The sequence below is a fragment of the Scyliorhinus torazame genome, chromosome 19 (assembly GCF_047496885.1).
Source record: "Scyliorhinus torazame isolate Kashiwa2021f chromosome 19, sScyTor2.1, whole genome shotgun sequence".
Lineage (NCBI taxonomy): Eukaryota > Metazoa > Chordata > Chondrichthyes > Carcharhiniformes > Scyliorhinidae > Scyliorhinus > Scyliorhinus torazame.
This window is the reverse complement of record NC_092725.1, coordinates 42,071,654-42,098,666: the sequence shown is the minus strand read 5'-3', so window position 1 is coordinate 42,098,666 and position 27,013 is coordinate 42,071,654. Positions and strand designations below refer to the sequence as shown.

Sequence of the window (27,013 nt, the reverse complement as noted above, 5' to 3'; positions counted from 1 at the left end):
ATTATATCCACAAAATAAAAGAAATGGAAAATAAGGGAATTTTGGGTCTTAACAGTTCCACCCTACTTTATTACAGGCACAATTGAGGTTGCCCATTCACTAATGGTGATGGATTTAAGACACCTGTATCCACAAGTCTCATTAGTTCAGATTCTACCTTTGGACATATAGTGTAGGGTACTGCTCTCACCTTGAGACTCTTGGGCTGGTTGTTTTGCTTGATCTTAAGTGACACTTGAAGTCTTAGAAGTAAATTCATCTGAAAGGCACTGGATTCGGTTCTTGGACAGATGCACTGTGTCCACGTGTGACAGGATGACATCTGCTGATTTTAATGGTAGGCGATTTAAATTTTGTTCATAGGTTGTCTCGGAATTAGGGAGACTGCAACCCTCATATTGACCTCCATTTTCTGAAGAAGCTGGTGTACTCTCGAAAGGTTGTGATATGTGGCCAATTTTGCCACAATTTTTATGTTGATTATCTTTGCTCCGGCAATCAGCCTGTGAAAGGCCAATATTTCCACAGTGATGACACATCTGTTGCTGGGTAGACTGTCTCAGGGCAGCAGCCAGTTAATGGATCCTTGTGCCTGCACCATGAGAAACCTCCTTAGCAGCAATCTCCATCAAAATAGTTCAGCATTTCATTCTTTTATCCTGCAAATACAGTACACAACAGAGGAAAAGGAAAACAAGGCTGTTTTAAGACTTAAATTTCTTTCATTTAGCAACCTGCTCTGAATGGCTTCATTCCTCAACCCACAAACTAATCGATCTCTAAGCATATCATCCAGAGAGTCACCAAATTCAAAATACTCCATGAGGTGCCCTGGGATAGTAACGAACTGTGTTATATTCTCTCCTAGCTGATTCCTTTGGTGAAACCAAAACCGATCTGTGATTATTAATGGTTTGGGTGAATAATGGTCCTCCAGTATTTTGGTTAATTCTTGGCAGGTTATGCTACCAGGTTTCTCAGCCTGGGCCAGACTTTGGAGTAAATTCAACGTTTTACTGCCAATGGTGCTGGGGAAAGCAGGGACCACAATATCCTCTGAAATCTTTTTGGTAGGATAGAATAGTGAAACCTTTCAATTTTCATATTCTTCCTTGAATGGGCCAACAGTGCCAAAATGTCCCACCATTTTTCAGTGATACCGGGATATGCTCAGAACTTTTTTCCAGGAGCTTCCCTTATATAAATGGTCTCGTTAATAATGTTGACTAGCCAATGTATCAGCGTGCAATGCAAGAATCTTCTCTTCTCTGCCCCACTCTACCTCCGTATCTTACTGTACTGTATGTGGCAAGCTCTGCAGCCTGAACTCCTCGGTGCTAGTTTAATTTGAGGTATGGACCTTTCTTTATAATTTTCTGCCAGACTGATGCTAGGTGTGACCATTGACCTGTTGATCTGCCTCAGCGTCGACGCATGAAACTTTTTCTCTCTTCTGAAAATAATTTTTTATTGATCAATTCCTCGTCGCCAGTTTTCCTTTTCCTCTGTTGTGTACTGTATTTGCAGGATAAAAGAATGAAATGCTGAACCACATAGGGTTAAACAGTAATCAACAGAGGTTTATTAGATGGCTGTGACCTGTACAAAAGCTTGATCTAGACTAAGCCCGCAGAGCAGCCAATGATGTCACAAACTATCACGTGACTTGGTTCTTAAAGAGATCATGCACAGCGCCACAACAATACGCATTATCACCTAAGATGATACGTTGCTTTGCGAAAGATGAGAAACAAAAGCCATGAAGATATCTTGATGAAAATAATTTATTCTACTTGGCCAGGTGGTAGGCAACCAGGATTTAAAATGAGAGGTGTGAGGTGTGGAACAAGGTAAGATTTTCAAAGGCGGACAAAGTGCTGGAACAGTAAGTGGATAGGCAGTGTGATCTGGTGATAAGAACCATACTGCCACTGCCGCAGTTAGGGCAAGGCAAATGGTTGAAGATATAGTCAAAAAGGAGGTTTCAGATGAGGTAAGATATTATCAGCCCCCCCCAGCCAGTTTTCTGTAAAGGCCATGTTGCTAATGTAATCATCCACAATGAATCTCGGATTAAAAGAGGCTTGTTTACAAGTGAATGGACATTGTGCAGGGAAATATGGAGAGGGACAGTGAGAGATGTTTCACTGGCAGAGTCTGCAGGGCCAGTGATGGGACATCAGCCCCAGCTAATGGGCTGGGCTGGGAGGTCAGTGAGATTGGAGATGCTGCTTGTGGAGAGGCAGCCATGATAGCCTAGTTGGGTCTTTTGGAAGTTGCCAAGTGAAGCACAGGATGTGGAGATACTGGTGTTGTACTGGGATAGGCACAGTAAGAAGTCTTACAACACCAGGTTAAAGTCCAGCAGGTTTGTTTGAAATCACAAGCTTTCTGAGCACAGCTCCTTCCTCAGGTGAGTTCCTCCAAGAGGCTGTAGACTTATCGGAGAGAGAGTTAAGCCTGAACCGTGGCAGGAGAGTAGAAAATCCTTGAGTAGTGAACGAATGGGGTAGGGGTTTGGAAACAAGGTAGAGTATCCAAAAAGGGGAGAGATGGAATGAAGAATAGTGAGGGGAGAGAGGGCCTAGAAAGGGCTGAGAGAAAAGAAGGAAATAGCAGAAGAAAACTAAAGTAGAAATGGGAGCAATGAACTTGAGTCCAGAGCAGCAGCCATAGTGTGAAAGCAAAATTCCTTATTATTTTTACTCCTTTCCACCTCCATGTGTTTGTCTGTCTTGCATGTGTGGGTAGAGGGGAAGTCAGGTTTTAGCTTATTTTTAAGCAGCTTTAATTACTGCATATTTCATCTTTATTCCTATTATAAATAAACAGTAATTGTGTTTCAACTTACAAACCTGGTGACTAGGGCCAAAGATTTGGGGAATTATTCTGAGAATTATTGGTTCACTCACTTGTGTTGTGACTCCAGGGCCTGTGGGCCTGGGATTGACCACACATAACATCTTAAAATCTATGCATCGGCAAACAAAGTCAAGTATGCCTTCTTAACCATTTTATCTACCCATCCCCTTTAAGGGACCAGTGTACATGCACACCAAGGTCCCCCTGATTTTTGGTTCTTCCCAAGGCTCTGCCACTTATCATGTATTCCCTTGCCTTGTTTGTCCTGCCCAAGTGCATCACCTCACACTTATCCGGAATTAATTCCATTTGTCACTGCTCAGCCCATCTGACCAGCCTGTATCTTCCTATAATCCCAGGCTATTTTCCTCACTATTTACCAGAGGAGCAATCACTTTCAACACTTTTCAGCTCTGAATACTGGTTGCAGAGTGAGAGGCTTTCAGGGGACACCTGTACTACCTGCCTAGTCCATCTTGACCTGATGTAGCCTTTGACATTTTTGTCCACACCAACTTTCTTGAATGTTTCTCCTCCACTGTTTAGGACTGTACTCATTCAGTTCTATCCCTACTTATCCAGCCATAGCTAGAGGATCTCCTCCAATGGCTTCTCTTCCCTCACAGCATAACCCTATATAGCATTACCCAAAAAAACCTCAAGTTCCACAGCTACACTGATGGCTCTGATTTGTCACTTTGCCTGCCCAACATCCAGTATTGGAAATTTCTTCTAACTAAATATTGGGAAGACCAACTTGCTCCAGAAATCCCTTGTACTGTCTCCAACTACAACCTGGTTTTGAGGCCTTGAGCTCAGTTAGGGCAGGCAGTGGCATAGTGGTATTGTCACTGGACTAATAAACTAAAGAGGCAGAATCATGCTCTGGAGGGTCCAGGTTCAAATCCCGCCACTGCAGATAGTGAAATTTGAATTCAACAAAAATCGGGAATTAAAAGTCTAATGATAGCCATGAAAGTATTTCAGATTGGTGTCAAAACCCATCTGGTTCACTAATGTCCTTTAGGGAAGAAAACCGCTGTCCTTACTTGGTCTGGCCGACATTGATTGATTGATTTATTGTCACATACAAAGAACAAAACAGTCAGGCCCTTCAGCCCTCCAAGCCTGCGCCGATCACGTGTCCTATCTCGACCAACCGCCTTTATCCTTCTATACCCCGTCTGTTCATGTGCCTATCCAGATAAGTCTTAAAGGTCGCTATCGTATCTGCCTCAACCACCTCACTTGGCAGTGTATTCCAGGCCACCACCACCCTCTGTGTAAAAAAACGTTCCCCGCACATCTCCACTGAACCTTTCCACCCCTCACCTTGAACAATTACCCCTTGTAATTGTCATTTCCGCCCTGGGAAAAAGCCTCCAACTGTTCACCCTATCTATACCCCTAATAATTTAATAAACTTCTATCAGGTTGCTCCTCAGCCTCCGTCTCTATAGGGAGAACAATCACTGTTTATTCAATCTCTCCTCATAGCTAATACCCTCCATACCAGGCAACATCCTGGTAAACCTTTTCTGTACTCTCTCCAAAGCCTCCACGTCCTTCTGGTAGTGCGGTGACCAGAATTGGACACAATATTCCAAATGTGGCCTAACCAACTTTCTATATGATTGTAACATAATTTTCAAGCTTTTAAACTCGATACCCCGTCCTCTGAAGGCAAGCATGCCACATGCTTTCTTTATCACCATTTCCACCTATGCTGCCACTTCTAAGGATCTGTGGACCTGCACGCCCAGACCTCTCTGTGTCTCTATGCTCTTGATGGTTCTGCCAATTATTTTATAGCTCCCACCTGAATTGTATCTCTCAAAATGCATCACCTCGCATTTGTCCAGGTTAAATTCCATCTGCCTTTTCTCTGCCCAATTTTGAGGCCTATCTTTATCCTGTTGTATTCTCTGACAATTGTCATCACTATCCGCAACTCCTGCAATCTTAGTATCATCCGCAAACTTGCTAATCAGATCCACTACGTTTTCTTCTAAGTCATTTATATATATTACAAAGAGAAGAGGTCCCAGCACTGATCCCTGTGGAACACCATTAGTTATAGACCTCATTCGGAAAAACACCATTCCACTGCTACCCTCTGTCTTATAAGGCCAAGCCAGTTCTGGACCAATCCAGCTCGTTCATCCCTGACCCCATGTGATCTAATCTTTTGCACCAGCCTGCCATGTGGGACCATATCAAATGCTTACTGAAGTCCATGTAGACAACATCCACAGCCCTTTCCTTTTCAATCATTTCTGTCACCTCCTCAAAAACCTCAATCAGGTTAGTGAGACCTGCCTCGTACAAAACCATGCTGTCTGTTGCTAATAAGACTATTCACTTCCAAATGTGAATGGATCCCATCTGAGAATCTTTTTCAACAATTTCACTGTCACTGACGTCAAGCCTATAATTACCCAGATTATGCTTGCAACCCTTCTTAAATAACAGTACAACATTGTCTATCCTCCGTGGCCAATGAGGACACAAAGATTTCTGTCAGAGGCCCTGTAATTTAATCTCTTGTCTCCCTCAGTAATCTGGGATAGATGCCATCTGGCCCTGGGGATTTGTCTACCTTAATGCTTTTTAACACACCTAACACTTCCTCCCTCATAATAACGACCTGTTCTAAAGTGTTCACACATCCCTCTGAGACACCACCAATCAACGTGTCCCTCTCCTTTGTGAATACCGAAGTATCATGTATTGAAGTACATGAAAAGTATTTTTCTGCAGCCAAGGGAACATACACAGTACGGACATAGTACACAAAAAGAATAATCAACAGACTACATTGACAAATAGTACATCAACAAATAATGATTGGCTACAGTGCAGAACAAGGGCCAAACAAAGCAAATACATGAGCAAGAGCAGCATAGGGCATTGTGAATAGTGTCTTACAAGGAACAGATCAGACCAAGGGAGCGTTGTTGAGGAGTCTAGTAGCTGTGGGGAAGAAGCTGTTTCTATATCTGGATGTGCGGGTCTTCAGACTCTTCTATCATCTGTCTGATGGAAGGGTCCGGAAGAGGGCAAAATCTGGATAGGAGGGGTCTCCAACAATGCTGTCTGCCTTCCAGAGGCAGCGGGAGGTGACTCCAGCCCCAGAGCAACTGCCTCCTCAAGGGCAATTAGGGATGGGCAATAAATGCTGGCACAGCTGCACAGCATGAACAAATAAAGAAAATAGTGGCATTTCTGACAGATATTTTCCATTTTCTGATCAGTACATCTCATTCTACAGGATTCACACATCATTATCCTTCCTAGTCCCGGCATTCTTACTAAAAGTGATAGTTATGCTATTGATAAGTTTGAAGATTACATTCTTACCCATTTAAATTTGAGTTAAACTCTGGATCTCTTTGCTCTTGCTGCTAATTCCCACTCTGGTCAAATTTCCATTTGCTAAGTACTGTTTGCACAGTTTCAACTGCACTCCTTTCCCAATCACTTTGGGGTGTGCCATCTCTCAGGATAGTGTGTTCTCACCATTCCAACTCATACCAAATTAGATTGTAAATCAATTTCTGCCACTCAGCAAAATATATAATTGGTTGACCTCGATATTCTGGTCAACTGCTAATTGATTTGTGTTCTTACAGATCGCACACAGGCATTGATTCCAGTGTGATGTTTTCCTCTAAAAAACCGTGCTCCGAGTGTGAAAAAGTGATCAATGCTTGTGGCATCAAGATTGTGGTTTCAGTCCCGGATCCGAAAGATGCCAAGAAACCAAGAGCCTTGGAATCAGTGGAAACAGCCCAGGAATCAGGAGTAGGAGCTCAGCAATTGGGAGAAGGAGCTCAGGAATCAGGAGTAGGAGCTCAGCAATTGGGAGAAGGAGCTCAGCAATCGGGAGAAGGAGCTCAGGAATCGAGAGAAGGAGCTCAGGAATTGGGAGAAGGAGCTCAGGAATCAGGAGTAGGAGCTCAGCAATCGGGAGAAGGAGCTCAGGAATCGGGAGAAAGAGCTCAGGAATCGGGAATGGAAGTCAGGGAATTGGGAGACGGAGCTCAGGAATCGGGAGGAGCTCAGCAATTGGGAGAAGGAGCTCAGGAATCGGGAGAAGGAGCTCAGGAATCGGGAGAAAGAGCTCCGGAATCGGGAGAAGGATCCCAGGAATCGGGAGAAGGATCCCAGGAATCGGGAATGGAAGTCGCGGAATTGGGAGACGGAGATCAGGGTGCAGGGAAAGGTGTGAAAATCATCTTGGTAAGGACAGGCACACATTGTCTCTTACTGCTGTTTAGGTGAATAATGTGTAATCCTCCACATTTTATTGTTTTATTGGTGAGAATTTTCAGTGTGTATTTAACTCTGATGAAATTTATTGTTCGAGGGTTAAATCAGTGCTATACAACAGCCACATCAAAGCAGCTTGTATCAAATAAACCACTGACTTTCCTCAGCCATGTGAGTGAGAAGCTGATCTCTGAAACAGATTGTGAAACAGAGGTCGGTGCTCACATACAATATGGACGGCATGATGGCACAGTGGTTAGCAATGCTGCCTCAAAGCGCCAGTGAAACGGATTCGATTCCGGCCTTGAGTAACTGTGTGGAGTTTTCACATTCAGCGTGGGTTTCCTCTGGGTGCTCTGGTTTCCTCTCACAGTCCAAAGATGTGCAGGTTAAGTGGGTCACAATTGTCCTTAATGTCTATAGATGTGCAGCTATAATAATGATAATCTTTATTGTCACAAGTAGGCTTACATTAACACTGCAACGAAGTTACTCTGAAAAGCCCCTCGTCGCCACATTCTGGCGCTTGTTCGGGCACACAGAGGGAGAATTCAGAATGCCCAATTCACCTAGGAAGCACATCTTTCGGGATTTGTGGGAGGAAACCGGAGCACCCGGAGGAAAACCATACACACACGGGGAGAACGTGCAGACTCCGCACAGACAGTGACCCAAGCTTTGTATCGAACCTGGAACCCTGGAGCTGTGAAACAACAGTGCTAACCATTGTGCTACCGTGCAATCCATAGGTTAGGTGGGATTATGGCGATAGGGTAAGACCTGGGTAGGGTGCAATTCAGAGGGTCAGTGCAGACATGATGAGCCAAGTGGCCTCCGACTGCACTGCAGGAATTCTAAGATAATCAGTGATAAGCAACTGATCAGTACTGTATGTTATTTCTATGTAGCGAGCCCCCACTATGAAATAACTCTCTAAATAACTAATGACTTTAACCGTAATTTAATGCATGTGTTGAGATTATTCTGTTTAATTCTGTTGAATGAACATTACAACTATTTCTATCTTTTTCTTGCAGTGGGAGTGGCCAAGTGAGTTGAGAGGTAAGGGCACATTTTAAGAGTTAATACTGTTTCACTAGTCAGGCAAAAAAAGAGATTCAGCCCTGTGGAGGGAAGTATAAGAGGGGGTCAATTTTGCGAAGAATAAGAAGGACATATAGACTTGGATGATAATAATGTGGTAGACCAGCAAAGGGATCTCGAGATACAGATTTTAAAAAACTTTTAGATGGGCAGCACGGTGGCACAGCGGTTAGCATTGCTGCTTCACGCGCCGAGGTCCCAGGTTCCATCCCGGCTCTGGGTCACTGTCTGTGTGGAGTTTGCACATTCTCCCCGTGTTTGCGTGGGTTTCGCCCCCACAACCCAAAAAGATGTGCTGGGTAGTGAATTGGCCACGCTAAATTGTCTCTTAATTGGAAAAAAATGAATTGGATACTGTAAAAAAAAAAATTTTTTATAAAACCTATTAGGTCCAAGATACTGAGAAAGAGCGGGTATTAATAAGGGCCAGATGCCGATAAGGGCAAGTGCCACAGAAGGGGCAACTACAGCATTGGATCAGATAGCTCACTCATCAAGGAAAGGTACTGAGATAGAGTCCTAGAGGTTTATGTCATGAAAACAGTGCCTTCTGCCCAACTTGTCCATATCGCCCAGTTTTACCACTAAGCTAATCCCAATTGCCCGCATTGCCCATATTCTTCTATACCCATTTTCCTCACATAACTGTCTAAATGCTTTTTCAAAGGCATAATTAGACCCGGCTCCTCCTGCCCTTGGCAGCTCATTCCAGACACTCACCACCCTCTGTTTGAAAAAACTGCCCCTCTGGACCCTTTTGTATCTCTCCCCCCTCACTTTAAACCTATGCCCTTGAGTTTACGACTCCTCTATCTACCTTACCTATGTCATTCATTATTATATAGACCTCTACAAGATCACCCCTAAGCCTCCTACACTCCAGGGAAAAAAGTCTATCGAGCCTCTCCTTCAAGTCTGGTAGCATCCTCATAAATCTTTTCTGCACTCTTTCTAGTTTAAGAATGAGGTGGAGATTCCGGCGTTGGACTAGGGTGAGCACAGTAAGATGTTTTACAACGCCAGGTTAAAGTCCAACAGATTTATTTCAAATCACTAGCTTTCGGAGCACTGCTCCTTCCTCAGGTGAATAAAGAGGTAGGTACCAGAAACATATATACAGACAAAGTCAACGATGCAAGACGATACTTTGAATGCGAGCTTTTGCAGATAATTAAGTCATTAAAGGTCCAGAAGGAGCAGGTAAAAGAGGTGTGAATAGTCTCAACCCAGGACAGTTGGTAGGATTTTGCAAGCCCAGGCCAGATGGTGGGGGGTGAATGTAATTGACATGAATCCAAGGTCCCAGTTGAGGCCGTACTCGTGTGTGCGGAACTTGGCTATAAGTTTCTGCTCGGCGATTTTGCGTTGTCTCGCGTCCTGAAGGCCGCCTTGGAGAACGCTTACCCGGAGATCAGAGGCTGAATGCCCTTGACTGCTGAAGTGTTCCCCAACTGGAAGGGAACATTCCTGCCTGCCGATTGTCACGCGATGTCCGTTCATCAGTGGTCCCAGCGTCTGCATGGTCTTGCCAATGTACCACGCTTTGGGACATCTTTTCCTGCAGCATATACAACATTGGCCGAGTCGCACAAGTATGTACCACATACCTGGTGGGTAGTTTTCTCACGTGTACTGATGGTACCCATATCGGTGTTGAAGGCTGCGAAAAAGATGTCGTAATTTTTCTCCGCTCCGGGGAAGTACTGAATGACGAATGGTACTCTGTCGGTTGTGTCCCGTGTTTGTCTTCTGAGGAGGTCAGTGCGTTTTTTTCTTGTGGCGCGTTGGAACTGTCAATGAGTCGAGTGCTATATCCCGTTTGTACGAGGGCATCTTTCAGTGTCAGTAGATGTCTGCTACGCTCCTCCTTGTCTGAGCAGATCCTGTGTATACGGAGGGCTTGTCCATGGCGGATGGCTTCTTTAATGTGTTTAGGATGGAAGCTGGAGAAGTGGAGCATCGTGAGGTTATCCATGGGCTTGCGTTAAAGTGAAGGTCTGAGGTGACCGCCTCTGATGGAGATGAGTGTGTCCAAGAATGCAACCAATTCTGGAGAGTAGTCCATGGTGAGTCTGATGGTGGGATGAAACTTATTGATGTCATCGTGTAGTCGTTTCAGTGATTCTTCGCCATGGGTCCAAAGGAAAAATATGTCACCGATGTGCATAACGACAGTTGAAGGTCCTGCGCGGTGAGGAGGTCTTGTTCAAACTTGTGCTAGAAGATGTTGGCATATTGAGGTGCGAATGTGGTCCCCATTGCTGTTCTGTGTGTCTGGATGAAGAACTTGTTGGCGAAGGTGAAGCTGTTATTTTCCAGAATGAGGCGGATGAGTTGCAAAATTGCGTCTAGAGATTGGCAGTTGTTGGTGTTGATTACTGAGGCTGTTGCAGCAATGCCGTCGTCATGGGTGATGCTGGTGTAGAGTGCCGATCATCCATTGTGACAAGGAATGTTCCTGGTTCAACTGGTCCACAGGTGCTGAGTTTCTGTAAGAAGTCCGTTGTATCAAGCTAGCAAGGAATGAGCTAAAAAAAAGGGCTTAGGAGAGCTAGCAGGGGGCATGAGAAGTCTTTGGCGGGTCATATCAAGGAAAACCCCAAGGCTTTTTACTCTTAAGTGAGAAATAAAAGAATGACCAGAGTGACGGTAGGGCCGGTCAAGGACAGTAGTGGGAACTTGTGCATGGAGTCAGAAGAAATAGGACAGGCGTTGAATGATTACTTTTCTTCAGTGTTCACCAAGGAGAGGGGCCATGTTTTTGAGGATGAGAGTGTGATACAGGTGAGTAGGCTGGAGGAGGTAGATGTTCTGAGGATGGATGTATTAGCAATTTTGAAAAATCTGAGGGTCGACAAGTCCCCTGGGCCACATTGGATATATCCAAGGATTCTTTGGGAGGCAAGGGATGAGATTGCAGAGCCTTTGGCTTTGCACTTTGGGTCCTCACTGTCCACGGGGATAGTGCCAGAGGACTGGAGAATGGCGAATGTTGTTCCTCTGTTCAAGAAAGGGAATAGGAATGAACCTGGTAATTATAGGCCGGTTAGCCTTACTTCGGTAGTCGGTAAGTTAATGGAAAAATTCCTGAAGGATAGGATTTATGACCATTTGGAAAGATGCAGCTTAATCCGGGATAGTCAACACGGATTTGTGAAGGGTAAGTCTTCCTCACAAATTTGATTGAATTCTTTGAGGAGGTAACTAAGTGCATAGATGAAGGTAGAGCAGTTGATGTCATAGACATGGATTTTAGTAAGGCGTTTGATAAGGTTCCCCATGGTCGGCTTATGAAGAAAGTAAGGAGGTGTGGGATAGAGGGAAATTTGGCCAATTTGATAAGTAACTGGCGATCACATAGAAGGGGTGGTGGTGGATGGAAAATGTTCAGATTGGAGACCAGTTACCAGCAGTGTATCACAGGGATCAGTGCTGGGCCCTCTGCTATTTGTGATTTTTATAAATGACTTGGAGGAGGGGGCTGAAGGGTGGGTCAGTAAATTTGCTGATGACACCAAGATTGGTGGAGTAGTGGATGGGGTGGAGGGCTGTTGTAGGCTGCAAAGAGACATCGATTGGATGCAGAGCTGGGCCAAAAAATGACAGATGGAGTTTAACCCTGATAAGTGCAAGGTGATTCATTTTGATAGAAAAAATTTGAATGCGGATTACAGGGTCAACGGCAGGGTTCTGAGGAATGTGGAGGAACAGAGAGATCTTGAGGTTCATGTCCACAGATCTCTGAAGGTTGCCACTCAAGTGGATAGAGCCGTGAAGAAGGCCTGTAGTGGGTCAGAGTTTATTAACAGGGGGGTTGAGTTTAAGAGCCGCGGGGTTATACTGCAACTGTACATGGCCCTGGTGAGACCACATTTGGAGTATTGTGTGAAGTTCTGGTCACCTCACTATAGGAAGGATGTGGAAGCATTGGAAAGGGTGCAAAGGAGATTTACCACGATGCTGGCTGGTTTGCAGGATAGGCCTTATGAGGAAAGGTTGAGGGAGTTAGGGCTTTTCTCTTTGGAGCGGAGGAGGATGAGAGGCGACTTAATAGAGGTTTATAAGATGATGAGGGGGATAGATAGAGTGGACGTTCAAAGACTATTTCCTTGGGTGGAAGTAGCTGTTACAAGGAGGCAAAACTATAAGGTTCAGGGTGGGAGATATAGGAGGGATGTCCGAGGTAGGTTCTTCACTCAGCGAGTGGTTAGGGTGTGGAATGGACTTCCTGCTGTGATAGTGGAGTTGGTCACTTTAGGAACTTTCAAGCGGTTATTGGATAGGCACATGGAGCACACCAGAATGACAGGGAGTGGGATAGCTTGATCTTGGCTTTGGACAATGCTCGGCACAACATCGAGGGTCGAAGGGCCTGTTCTGTGCTGTTCTATGTTCTATATATCGCGACAGAAGCTGGGCGTTCCTTGTACGATGGGTGTAAAGATGTCCTTGATGTAGCCAGAGAGATTCTCACACAGGGTCCCATTACTTGATATGATAGGACTTGTGTATTTTCAGGATAGATCTCCAATGCGGGGAGTACGTGGGATGAGAGCACGTTGGGTGCTCTGAAGGTCTGGATCAAATGTCTTGATCAATCTGTTGTGTTGGCGGGTGTGTTCCTTGGTCGGATCTGCGGGTAACTGTCTCTAGTGTTCCTGGTTGTTGAGTTGTCGGTACACTTCTTTGCAGTAATCCGTTCTGTTCAGTATGGCGGTGGCCCCTCCTTTGTGCATACACACACACACACACCTACACACACACTACACACACACACACACATCTACCCACACCTCCCTACCCACGCACCATACGCACACACACAAACCTACAACACACACATGTCTTGTTATGTTTTAGACGTAGCATAGAACATAGAACGATACAGCGCAGTACAGGCCCTTCGGCCCACGATGTTGCACCGAAACAAAAGCCATCTAACCTACACTATGCCATTATCATCCATATGCTTATCCAATAAACTTTTAAATGCCCTCAATGTTGGTGAGTTCACCACTGTTGCAGGTAGGGCATTCCACGGCCTCACCACACTTTGCGTAAAGAACCTACCTCTGATCTCTGTCCTATATCTATTACCCCTCAGTTTAAAGCTATGTCCCCTCGTGCCAGCCATTTCCATCCGCGGGAGAAGGCTCTCACTGTCCACCCTATCTAACCCCGATCATTTTGTATGCCTCTATTAAGTCTCCTCTTAACCTTCTTCTCTCCAACGAAAACAACCTCAAGTCCATCAGCCTTTCCTCATAAGATTTTCCCTCCATACCAGGCAACGTCCTGGTAAATCTCCTCTGCACCCGCTCCAAAGCCTCCACGTCCTTCCTATAATGCGGTGACCAGAACTGTACGCAATACTCCAAATGCGGCCGTACCAGAGTTTTGTACAGCTGCAACATGATCTCCTGACTCCGGAACTCAATCCCTCTACCAGTAAAGGCCAACACTCCATAGGCCTTCTTCACAACCCTATCAACCTGGGTGGCAACTTTCAGGGATCTATGTACATGGACACCTAGATCCCTCTGCTCATCCACACTTCCAAGAACTTTACCATTAGCCAAATATTCCGCATTCCTGTTATTCCTTCCAAAGTGAATCACCTCACACTTCTCTACATTAAACTCCATTTGCCACCTCTCAGCCCAGCTCTGCAGCTTATCGATGTCACTCTGTAACCTGCTACATCCTTCCACACTGTCGACAACACCACCGACTTTAGTGTCGTCTGCAAATTTACTCACCCACCCTTCTGCGCCTTCCTCGAGGTCATTGATAAAAATGACAAAGAGCAACGGCCCCAGAACAGATCCTTGTGGTCCGCCACTTGTAACTGAACTCCATTCTGAACATTTCCCATCAACCAACACCCTCTGTCTTCTTTCAGCTAGCCAATTTCTGATCCACATCTCTAAATCACCCTCAATCCCCAGCCTCCGTATTTTCTGCAATAGCCTACCGTGGGGAACCTTATCAAACGCTTTACTGAAATCCATATACACCACATCAACTGTTCTACCCTCGTCTACCTGTTCAGTCACCTTCTCAAAGAACTCGATAAGGTTTGTGAGGCATGACCTACCCTTCACAAAGCCATGCTGACTATCCCTGATCATATTATTCCTATCTAGATGATTATAAATCTTGTCTCTTATAATCCCCTCCAAGACTTTACCCACTACAGACGTGAGGCTCACCGGTCTATAGTTGCCTGGGTTGTCTCTGCTCCCCTTTTTGAACAAAGGGACCACATTTGCTATCCTCCAGTCCTCTGGCACTATTCCTGTAGCCAATGATGACATAAAAATCAAAGCCAAAGGTCCAGCAATTTCTTCCCTGGCCTCCCAGAGAATCCTAGGATAAATCCCATCAGGCCCCGGGGACTTATCTATTTTCAGCCTGTCCAGAATTGCCAACACCTCTTCCCTACGTACCTCGATGCCATCTATTCTAATAGCCTGGGTCTCAGCATTCTCCTCCACAACATTATCTTTTTCCTGAGTGAATACTGACGAAAAATATTCATTTAGTATCTCGCCTATCTCTTCAGACTCCACACACAACTTCCCATCCCTGTCCTTGACTGGTCCTACTCTTACCCTAGTCATTCTCTTAGTCCTGACATACCTATAGAAAGCTTTTGGGTTTTCCTTGATCCTACCTGCCAAATACTTCTCATGTCCCCTCCTTGCTCGTCTTAGCTCTCTCTTTAGATCCTTCCTCGCTACCTTGTAACTATCCATCGCCCCAACTGAAACTTCACACCTCATCTTCACATAGGCCTCCTTCTTCCTCTTAACAAGAGATTCCACTTCTTTGGTAAACCACGGTTCCCTCGCTCTACGCCTTCCTCCCTGCCTGACTGGTACGTACTTATCAAGAACACGCAGTAGCTGATCCTTGAACAAGCTCCACTTATCCAGTGTGCCCAACACTTGCAGCCTACTTCTCCAACCTATCCCCCCCCCAAGTCACGTCTAATGGCATCATAATTGCCCTTCCCCAGCTATAACTCTTGCCCTGCGGTGTATACTTATCCCTTTCCATCACTAACGTAAACGTCACCGAATTGTGGTCACTGTCCCCCAAAGTGCTCTCCTACCTCCAAAACCAACACCTGGCCTGGTTCATTACCCAAAACCAAATCCAACGTGGCCTCGCCTCTTGTTGGCCTGTCAACATATTGTGTCAGGAAATCCTCCTGCACACACTGTACAAAAACGACCCATCTAATGTACTCGAACTATATCTTTTCCAGTCAATATTTGGAAAGTTAAAGTCTCCCATAATAACTACCTTGTTACTTTCGCTCTTATCCAGGATCATCCTCGTCATCCTTTCCTCTACATCCCTAGAACTATTTGGAGGCCTATAGAAAACTCCCAACAGGGTGACCTCTCCTTTCCTGTTTCTAACCTCAGCCCATACTACCTCAGAAGATGAGTCCCCATCTAGCATCCTCTCCGCCACCGTAATACTGCTCTTAACTAGCAGCGCCACACCTCCCCCTCTTTTGCCTCCTTCTCTGAGCTTACTAAAACACCTAAACCCCGGAACCTGCAACATCCATTCCTGTCCCTGCTCTATCCATGTCTCCGAAATGGCCACAACATCGAAGCCGCATAAGCGGCTTCCTTGTGGTGCACTTGACAAAGGAAGGTTCAGACGTGGAGATAACTTCAACACGTTTATTAAACTATTTACACTTCTCCTACTCGGGTTCGCCACTACTGTTAATCCTTCTATAGCTACTCAGACTGACTAACCAGTTGCTGCAATCCACGTGGTGGGTGTAATATTGAATCAACCCTGTGTCTCTACTCACTGACTGTCTCCACTGGAAAGAGGAAGGTCATGTGTGTGGTGTCCTTTATATATGGGTTGGTGGAATGCCCTCCTGTGGTCGTGTCACCTCTGTGTGTATCGTGAATGCCCATTGGTCGTGTCCTATCTAACTGTTCTATTGGTTGAGGGTCTGTGTGTCACGTCTCTGGTGCTCCCTCTAGTGTCTAGCTAGTCTGCATGTATTTACATTAACCCCTTGTGTCTTTACAGTGATGCATATCACCACAACACAGCTACCCAATCACACACCTCCCTACCCACACACAAGAGACATCTTGACAAATACGTGAATGGGATGGGAATAGAGGAATACAGAGTTTGATAATGATGTTGCGGTTGGTCTTGAGAGAGTGGATGGCGTTGCGTTGTGCTTGGGTGACGTTCGGGGCAGAAACTTATATCCAAGTTCTGCACACATGAGTGCGGCCTCAACCGAGACCTTGGATTAATGTCGCAGTACATTCACCCCCCACCATCTGGCCTGGGCTTGTGAAATCCTACCAACTGTCCTGGTTTGCGACAATTCACACCTCTTTAACCTGTTATAACCCTCTCCTCGGTGGCTCCGTCTGGACCTGAAGACTTAATTACCTGCAAAGACTCGCATTCAAAGTATCGTCTTGCATCTTTGACTTTGTCTATATACATGTGCCTGGAACCTACCTCTTTATTCACCTGAGGAAGGAGCAGTGCTCCGAAAGCTAGTGATTCGAAACAAACCTGTTTGAAACAACCTGGTGTTGTAAGACTTCTTACTGTGCCCATACACACACACACAAACTACACACACACACATCTACCTTGAGACAAACACACCCACCCACCTATGCCCACACAAACACACACAAACCTACCACACACACACACCTACCCAATCACACACCTCCCTACCCACACACAAGAGACATCTTGACAAATACGTGAATGGGATGGGAATAGAGGGATACAGAACCCGGAAGTGCAGAAGGTTTTAGTTTAGAGAGACATCATGGTCAGTGCAGGCTTGGAGAGCTGAGAGGCTTGTTCCTGTGCTTTGTACCTACCCATACATACATACACACATTCACACACACACACACACTTACGCACACACTGACACACACATGATGAATGTACATCTTGCAAATGATTAATTCAGAGCTAGCCTGCTATCAACGTGTATCTTTGACCCTCAGGTAACCAGGACAACACGGACTCTACTACCATGACGGTAAGCTGAGCTGCTCAGTGCCATTGGGGAACTTTGGGATTTGTGTGCATTGCTTCTCAATAAATCCAGACACTTGTATCAGGGGCAAATGGTGAAATTGACTCATTGATTCCCTCACATCCATGTGTTTATTCGGATCCTTCCTCTTTCCAACTATCACGTGTGTACGGGGATTCTCAAAACTGTTTTCATATTTAACCATTGGCATATGCAGCCATTCTGACATATTCAGCCATTGACCTCTCCAATAGTTGGCATATAGAGCCTGTGACATATTCAGTCTTCATCTATCCAGCAGTGGCCCTATAGAATTTACAGTGCCGAAGGAGGTCATTCGGCCCAATGAGTCTGCACTGGGGAAAATCCCTAATCGTCACAGTGCGGCGCCTGTTCGGGTACACCGGGTACACAGAGGGAGATTTCAGAATGTCCAGTTCACCTAAAAAGCATATCTTAAGGGACTTGTAGGAGGAAACCAGAGCACCTGGAGGAAACCCACGCAGACACAGGAAGAACATGCAGACTACCCACAGACAATGACCCAAGCTGGGAATCGAACCTGGGACCTTGGCGCTCTGAAGCAATAGTGCTAACCACTGTGCTGCCCAGTCTTTATCTATACAGCAGTTAACCCTTTGGAGCCTGTTATATATTCAGTCTTTATCGACACAGCAGGTGGCCCTATAGAGCCTGTGATATATTCAATCTTTATCTGTACAGCAATTGCCTCTATAGAGCTTGTGATATATTCAATCTTTATCGACACAGCAGCTATAGAACCTGTGATATATTCAGTCTTTATCTATAAAGCAGTTGACTCTACAGACCTTGTGATATATTCAGTTTTTATCTAAACAGCAGGTGGCCCTGCAGAGAATGTGATATATTCAGTCCTTATTGTAAGGAACCTCTTTCCAATCCTTGTTTTCCTGTTTTAATTCCTGCTTTTCAAGCTCGCTGAGAATTGCAGACCTTGGGCTGTATTCTCCGCTGGCGGGATGCTCCATTTTTGCCGGCAGCCTGGGGGTTTCCCTACGGCGAGGGGCTGCCCCACAATGGGAAACCCCATTGACCAGCCTGCATAACGGAGCATCCCGCCGGCGGGGTGAGGCAGAAACGTGGCAGGGCGGAGAATCCAGCCCCCTGTTTTTAACACTACAGACATTTGAATCCCCCTCCCCCTCCCCCTCCCCCGCTACATCCTGTATAAAACCGGTGGGCCATGAACTGTGAACTGGCTCCTGTAGTAGAGTAACAGCTCTGTACTCTTGTTCTGTTGAATAGAACCTTTTTGCTTTTGATTCAACCTGTTCGGCTTGGTGTGGACTCCTTTCCGCATCTTATAATACTGGCAACAAGGAGTAAACTCTGGTCTCTGAACATCGCTGCAGCCTTCAGCCTCCACGGCCTCCAAAGCCCCAAGTTCCAGTTGGATTCTTCTCCACCCAGGGATGGCGTGGTTTGGTTGGTTGGATCCATTTGTTGCGGCTCAGGAGAGTTGGGACCGCTATGCTGAGCACATTCACTTCTTCTTTCAGGCCAATGCCAGTGCTGAGAATGAACGGCAAGTTGGATCAACGCCAGGTCCCTGAAACGCGGGACCCCACATCTCGCATGACCACCATCTCCCCTTGTTCCGAGTGTTGGATCTCAGTGCCCTACTTGTGGTTGCTCCTGCTGAGGGGTCCATCGACAGACCGGGGCAGATTGCCCCCAACGATTAGGTTGTGGCTAACACTCGCCCAGGGCCCGGGCCCAGGCCTACCGTTTCGAAGACCAGAGGAGGAGTTGTTGTGACAACAGCCTTCTTCCAGCTTGTTCTGTATGTGGGAATTGAAGCTTCTCAAGCAGCCCATGTGGACGCTTATGTTTCATTTTAAAGCTTGTATAGGTTTTATACATAAACATGTATGATTTGGTTTATTAACCCTTTCCAGGGCGGTCTATGTGCTGTTGTGGGGAAGTTTCCCGAAGTATTCCGCCAAGGCACAGCACCATCAGAGGGGTGGTAGCAAGGATTCATGTCGACCCTCTGGCCCGGCCTCAATTTTTCCAGGCCCTCCCTGTGCCATATTCCTTAGTTGACAAAGTTAATGCAGAGTTGGATCGTCTGGAAGCATTGGACAAAATCTGGCCTGTTGGTTTTGTCGATTGGGCCATTCCCATTGTTCCCGTCCTCAAGCCAGACGGCTCCATCACATTTGTGCAGACTATAAATTAACCGTGAATACTGCTTCCCGTCTGGATAAATATCCGCTTCCGTGAATAGAAGACCTTTACGCGAAACTGGCCGGCAGAATCACATTCACAAAATTAGACATGAGCAATGCATATCTGCAGCGGTCATTGGATGAGGCTTCGTTGCGTTATGTCTCTATCAACACCCAACATACATGCGTTTGCCTTTTGGGGCGTCTTCTCCATGCGCCATTTTTCAGCGCACCATGGAAAGGGTGCTACGTGGATTGCTGCAAGAGGCCGTTTATCTGGATGATGTTTTGGTCATTGGCGTTCCTGAAGATGAACACCTGAAAAATCGGGAGGCAGTGCTCCGAAGGTTCTCTGACTTCGGCATTCGACTGCACGGTAATACTGGCAACAAGGAGTAAACTCTGGTCTCCGGTGACTGCATGGGGGGCCTCTCCCATCCCTCTCCTTCTCCAACCCACAATATTCTGGAGGTCCTCGTGTTCATTAATGGGCCCTCGTTCACGAGCCAAGATTTCTCAGCTCTCTTGTGCTCTGATGGGGTTCGTCATGTCAGGACAGCCTCTTACCATCCAACGTTGAACAGGTTGACCGAGTGGTCTGAAGCAGGGTTTGTGGAGAGAGGGCACTGGCCCGTTGGATACCAGGTTGGCCCGATTTCTGTTTGGTTACCAGACTAGCTTCACCCCCCTACCCCCAAACTCCCCCCCCCCCCCACCCCCCCCACCTACCCCCCCCCCACCCACACCATGCAGTTACCAGGATTGCTCCTGCGGTGCTTCTGATTGGTTGGTATCTATGAACCAGGTTGGGGTTGCTTTTTCCCGATACAGGGGCAATGTGAACAAGGCACAGGATCTTCAGACCACGGTTCCACATGCCAAGCAACCAGTTTGTGTTTTTGTCCCAGGGGTTGAGACTTATGTCCGTAACTACGCTCAGAGCTATGCTGGTTTAAGGGCACTGTTCAGCGGCAAACCGGGCCGGCCTCATATTGTCTGCAAATGGGGGGCCAACAAGTGAAATGGCAGGTGGACCACCTTAGAGCCGGGCACCTGGTGCATGCCCACGGGCAGCTCCAACAGCCCTGTGGGCACTATCAGATCCCTACGACGTCTCTGCACCCGCTGTGCAACATGGCAGCTGCGCAGTCTGCCCGACTCAGGTGAGCCAGCGCCAAACCGCCCTCCGCAATCGGGAGACTCAAGACCTCCACGGCGACCCCGTGCAATCCTTTGTCCCAGAAGAACCAAATCAGAGTCCTCTGGATGCGTGTGACAAAGTCAGGGGGAGGGGTCAAAGTGAGCAGCCGGTACCACAGCATTGAGGCGATCAGCTGGTTTATGACGCAAACTCGACCCTTGTGGGACAGCACTCGGAGCAGTCCTGTCCAGCGTCACAGGCGAGTGGTGACCTTGGTCTCCAGCTCCTGCCAGTTCATCAGCCAGGATTCCTCTTTTTTTTTTTCAAAAAATATACTTTATTCATAAAATTTATCATAAGCATTACAGAAACATTTCAATTGTCTTGACTGTACATTTTCGGCAGAGTTACACAGTGCCTTGACTTTCTTCCATTCAATTTTAATATTATTATACACATATCACTCTTTACATTACAATTCCTTCAGCCAGGCTTCCTCTGCCGGGCAAAGATGGACTCCGAAGTAGAGGATGATGGTCCGGCTGCAGCTGAAAGGCCTGAGCTCCTCTGGAAGGGTGTCCATTTAACACGGACTGACCAGGAGTCCGGAACATTTAGCCCAGTTGATCCTAGCAGAAGACGCGGCGGAGTACACAGCCTGGCACTCTCGCATCCTCCGCAGGTCATCGGGGTCAGTGAACATGAGCATGTAATCAGCGTAAGCCGAGAGGACAACCTCCATATCCGGCTCGCGCAGGACCAGCCCCGGCAACCTCCTCCGCAGGAGGTGCAGGAAAGGCTCCAGGCATAGAGAATAAAGTTGGCCGGACAAGGGGCCCTTACGCACTCCTCTCCCAAAGCGAAGGGGCGCCGTCAGAGACTTGTCAACCTTAATCAGACACTCTGAGGTAGCATACAGTAATCGGATCCGGGCGACAAATGTGTTATCCTTCACCAATACCCTTTATACAGTGCCTGGAGGGAGTAGAGGTTCAACGCTCCCTCCACTCCCTCAGGAGTCTCGCAAGGAACAGAACAGCTTGGCTCTGCTCTCCCTGGTCCTGATCGAATTCCCGCCCCTATTTGGCATAGGCGCGTGCGGACTCGAGGAGCAGCCCCAGATTTCCCCAGCTGTCCAGGGCCAACCACACACAGTCCTGGTGACCGTGATGCGTTTTCAAAAATGCTCGGAGTTCCCCCGAGGAGATGAGGGGAGACTCAGTGCCGGGAGTGAGGGCGCCCTCTGTCTCGCTGCAGAGGGCATCTAAATCCTCCTCCTCACCAGTCACCGAGCAGCCTTCCTCCTCCGAGCGGTCACCACCCGAGCCTGAGTCCCAGCCACATGGAGTTTGGCCGACGACACGGGCACCGGCTAGCCCTAGGCCCGAGTCGATCCCACCCCCGGGATCATTCTCAGGCGGGTCCCTCACAGGCTCCTCCCGTGTTTCTGGGTCTATGGGCGGCGGAGGCTCCAACCCCACCCCCCGCCGTCGACGCTGGGCCCACGGAGACATTGAGGAAGACCTCCCGAAACAGCTCTGGGATGGATCCTGGGCTCCCTGGCATCGTCTGCTTGCGCGTAGAGAACGGGAAGCCTTCCTCGCCATCACCCGCCGATGACCAGAGTATGCTGCCGGCCCCCGGCGATGAACAAAAGAAGGTGACCGGGGAGTAAAACTCCACCGGGTGGAATGAGCCCTCGGGGTCACATCTCCGCCCGGAACTGGCCCTCCCCGCTCGCGGGGACGACAGCAGCTCAAACGCCTCGGAGGCCTCCTTGGTTTTGACTATTGCTGCTTTACCCTTAGGCAGTACGTTAGCACAATGGTTAGCACTGTTGCCTCACAGCTCCAGGGTCCCAGATTCGATTCTCGGCTTGGGTCACTGTCTGTGTGGAGTCTGCACATCCTCCCCGTGTGTGCGTGGGTTTCTTCCGGTGCTCCAGTTTCCTCCCACAGTCCAAAGATGTGCAGGTTAGGTGGATTGGCCATGATAAATTGCCCTTAGTGTCCAAAAAGGTTAGGTGGGGTTACTGGGTTCCAGGAATAGGGAGAAGGTGCGGGCCTAAGTGGGGCGCTCTTTCCAAGGGCCGGTGCAGACCCGATGGGCCTAACAGCCTCCTTCTGCACTGTAAAGTCTATGATTCTATGATTCTAGATCATCCCCCCACCCCCAACAGTATTCAAAGCGGCATATCTGTTTTGCAGGGAAACGGCCACAGAAGATTCCTGCACTGCTTGTCTCGCTCTCTTCCTCTGCAGGTGGTGGAATTTGAATTCAATAAAAATCAGGAATTAAAACTCTAATGATGACCATGAAACCATTGCCGATTGTCATAAAAACCTATCTGATTCACTAATGTCCTTTAGGGAAAGAAATCTTCCATCCTTACCTGACTTGGCCTATATGTGACTCCAGACCCACAGCAATGTGGTTGATTCTTAACTGCCCCTCAAGGGCAGTTAGGGATGGGCAATAAATGCTGGCATAGCCTGTGACATCCATGTCCCATGAACGAATAAAGAAAAAGGTCTGAGCCTGCGGAGTGACCACTTCTTTATAAGTGCTGTCCACAACATTCTCCGCCTCACAGATGCTCCACAGTTTCCTCAGCCGCCGCTCCAGCTCAGAAGCCCGGGTTTCCAGACACTGTAGTTGGAGATACTTCCTGCACACGTGCTGGTTCCGGGCACTGGAAATGTCCCCGGCATCCCACATGGAGCAAGAAGAGCAAACCAAGGTTTATAACTCTCCTGCCATCACTTACCCTTTCATTGGAAGATGCTTGATATTAGATTAAATTCAATTCTCTATGGCCCTTCTTTCCCTGTCCTTGTTACTGTTCATTATAGCCCTTACAGATTATAAACCACAAAAAGTATTTTCAAACTACTACTTATCCTCTACTTACCAGCTGTCTCCATTGTAGCCTCAGGTGTAGCAGGGCAAGACACCGCTCTGATGATTTAAAAGTTACAAAGCAAGGAGAAAAAGCAAAGAGCACCTCTTCCCGCTCTGCACCAAATTCCCACTCTGTTTCAAATGTCCAAGTTTAAAACACACTCTGTACCTCATTCTGGATGTAGCCTCTCCCATTGCTAATGTGCTAAGCTCACTGTGAGTGCGCTTTGAAGCTCTTTCTTTAAGTAGAGCTGAGGTGACTCAGATGACTCTCACACAGTTAAACTTCAAAGCAAGGAATCAACACTTCTTGACTTCTAATCAGGCTTCAGGTAATGGACAGATAACTGCCCCTCAGCTATTTGGGTGGGGCAGCATTTTATTAACTTTTTAACTGGATTACTAGACACTTAGAAAAATGGAAACAGGAAAAGACTCACCAACTCTATTCCTACTTTGCTTAAAATTCCTAACTTTAAAACTCTGTCTACCTCACTCCAGATGTGGCCTCTTCCTCTGCTCATGCACAAAGCTCACTGTGCATGTCTGGGTGGAGGGTGGGACAATGTTAGGGGAATAATTAGATTAGCAGATCATTATTTCATCTTTGCTATTGCATGTATATAAAGAACAAAGAACAATACAATGCAGGAACAGGCCCTTCGGCCCTCCAAGCCTGCACCGACCATGGTACCTGCCTAAACTAAAACCGTCTGAACTTGTGGAGCCCGTATCCTTCCATTCCCACCCTATTCATACATTTGTCTAGATGCCCCTTAAATGTACCTGTTCCCACCACCTCCCCAGGTAGCGCGTTCCATATATTTACCACCCTCTGTGTAAAAAACTTGCCTTGCACATCTGTTCTAAACTTTTCCCCACGCACTTTAAACCTGTCACGTAGTACTTGACTCTCATACCCTAGGAAAGAGCATCTGACTATCCACTCTGTCCATGCCACTCATGATCTTGTGGACCTCTATCAGGTCGCCTCTCAACCTCCACAGATCGAGTTTATCTAGCCTCTCGTCATAGCTAATGCCCTCCATATCAGGCAACATCCTAGTAAACCGCTTCTGTACCCTCTCCGAATAACTCACATCCTTCTGGTAGTGTGGCGACCAGATTTGTACCCCCTCAACAAGATACACAACAAGCCCAGTGATAGCGGCCACGCTGAGAACGTGGACCCAACTGAGACAACACATCAGGCTAACTAAGATGACCCCCACCTGCAACAATCACAAATTCCCCTCAGCCATGCTAGACACCACCTTCACAGGTGGAGACGTGACGGGGGCACACTGACAGTCAGGGACTTTTACATAGGGCACAGACTGGCGACACTGGACGAACTGACGAGGAAGTGGAAACTACCAAAAGGACAGGAAATGAGGCAACTTCAAATAAAACACTTCCTACCCAACAGACAGTAGGGGACCGCGGGGCCCCAGAAACCACACTGATAGGCACAAGCTGCAAGGAGGGGGGACTATGTGGGAATATATATGGACAGTTACTGGACAGAGCTTGGACATCACCTTAGTGCGCCTCTTGCAGGTAAATTATGTTAGTTTTTAGACTTCCTAAGTGGGTGAAGACCCTGGATCTTTTGACTGGGCTGTTCAGTCCCCATATGTTCCAGGTAACAATCCTGGTGAGGGGTTTCTGAACGCCGGTCCTGCGGGATAATCCATACTTGCTTGATGGATGAGCCCCTGCACTCTGGGGTTTCCCTTTGTTAGGGGGCCGTCCAAAATGGCCACGGTCACCATTCTCTGCATCAGGTCGGGCCTCTGCACTCCAGGGTCTCCCTTTGCCCAGCCCAGAGCCGCTCCCGAGTGGATTCTGGTTCCTCGCCCTGCTCCATGCCTGCCAAGGCATGCGCCTGTTCCATTTCTCATCCTTAACCTTCCCTTTGCTTTTCTGTCCTGCGCTCCCCCCCCCCCCCCTTGGCCCCTACATCTCTGCCCCCTACCCAATGTTCTCCCCCCCCAACTTTTGCCCTGTCCCTGTGCCCCCTTTTTGCCAGGTGCGTCCTCTCCCCAGGTGCGTCCTCTCCCCTGAGAGGTGTGCTGCGGCCCCCCTTGCTTTCTGCCCTCCCATGGTAGCTCTCCTTGCTAATATGATGGCTTCTCTCCCACTGCTTGTCAGATGTTGACCTGATTCAACATCCTCCTTCCACCCCTTTACTCACCCCGTTGCCTGCTTTCCTTATCTCACTCCCCTTGCCCTGCTCCCCTTCATCACACTGAGGGAAGAGACGAGCCCCAAAACGAGGCAGCACTGTCCCGCGTAAAAAGCACAGAGTTCATGATATTGTTGTCCCTGTTTGTGGTCTGTCCTCCGCTCTCTGTTTCTTTGTTTTTTCCGCCCCTGCATCTTTCATCATTGCCGCGATTGCTTTCCTCCAATTTGTTTGTTTTAACAAACTCATCAGCCTCCCCCGGGGTGTTCTGGTACAGTTCTTATCCTTGAATGTCACCCAGAGTCTGGCCGGGAACAGCATCCCAAATTGTACCCCACTTTTATAGAGCACTTATTTTGCTCTATTAAACTTGGCCCTCTCTTTTGCCAGGTCCGCCCCAATGTCCTGGTACACCATTAATCTATGTCCTTCCCACGAGCATGATTTTGTCTGCCGGGCCCACGTTAAGATTTTTCCTCGGTCCTGGAACCCTGGGCTGCTCCCTGGTTTTGGGCCTGGGCCGAAGCGACCCGTCTGCCATGTCCATTTCTGGGGGGGTTTGGAAAGTCCTCCCTCTCCACTAGCTTGGCCAGTATTTGGGCGATGTAGCCCGTTGGGTCTCTACCCTCTATCCCCTCTGGCAGATCCACTATTCGGATGTTCTGCCATCTGGACCTGTTTTCCTGGTCCTCCACTTTCCCTTTTAGGCTCCCCTGGGCCGCCACCAAGCTTCTCACTTTGATTTCCAAAGCTACAATCCTGTCGCTCTAGTCTGAAGCAGCTTTCTCCAAATCCAGGATTCTTCTTTCCTGTGCCTTCACCTTCCGTCCCAGACCCTCTATGGTGTGCTGCATGGCATTATGTCGCCTCCGACATCACCTCCTTCATCATCATGTGGAGCTCTTTCCTAGCGTTCAGATTCTTTTTTAGCACATTTCTCCAGATTTCTCTGTCTGCTCGCTTTGACAAAGAGTCGTTGGACTCGAAACATTAGCTCTTTTCTCTCCCTTCAGTTGATGCCAGACCTGCTGACATTTTCCAGCATTTTCTCTTTCGTACGAGCATTGGGAGTTGAGACTACCTATGACTCTGAGATTCTTAGAGGAGTTTAAGAATTTCTTACCTTTGATAATAATCCAATTTGAAGACCAGAGGATGCAAACCGCAAGGCAAGCAGCAATTATGGCTGACGATGATGATCTGATCCATAACTTTAAACCTTTGTTCCATCACCTCCATAATTTTGAAAAGGATAGAAGGATAGA

General features: G+C 47.4%; 1 protein-coding gene across 1 annotated transcript in view; it reads left to right on the top strand.

The window, feature by feature from the left end:
- The window catches only part of LOC140396662 (cytidine and dCMP deaminase domain-containing protein 1-like), a 209,376-nt gene that overhangs the window by 42,336 nt on the left and 140,027 nt on the right, over nucleotides 1-27,013 (top strand). Inside the window, exons 4-6 of the mRNA XM_072485457.1 lie at nucleotides 6,495-7,104; nucleotides 8,172-8,196; nucleotides 17,274-17,308. Of these exons, the coding sequence (XP_072341558.1) occupies nucleotides 6,495-7,104; nucleotides 8,172-8,196; nucleotides 17,274-17,308 (670 nt within the window). The remainder of the gene's footprint in view (nucleotides 1-6,494; nucleotides 7,105-8,171; nucleotides 8,197-17,273; nucleotides 17,309-27,013) is intronic.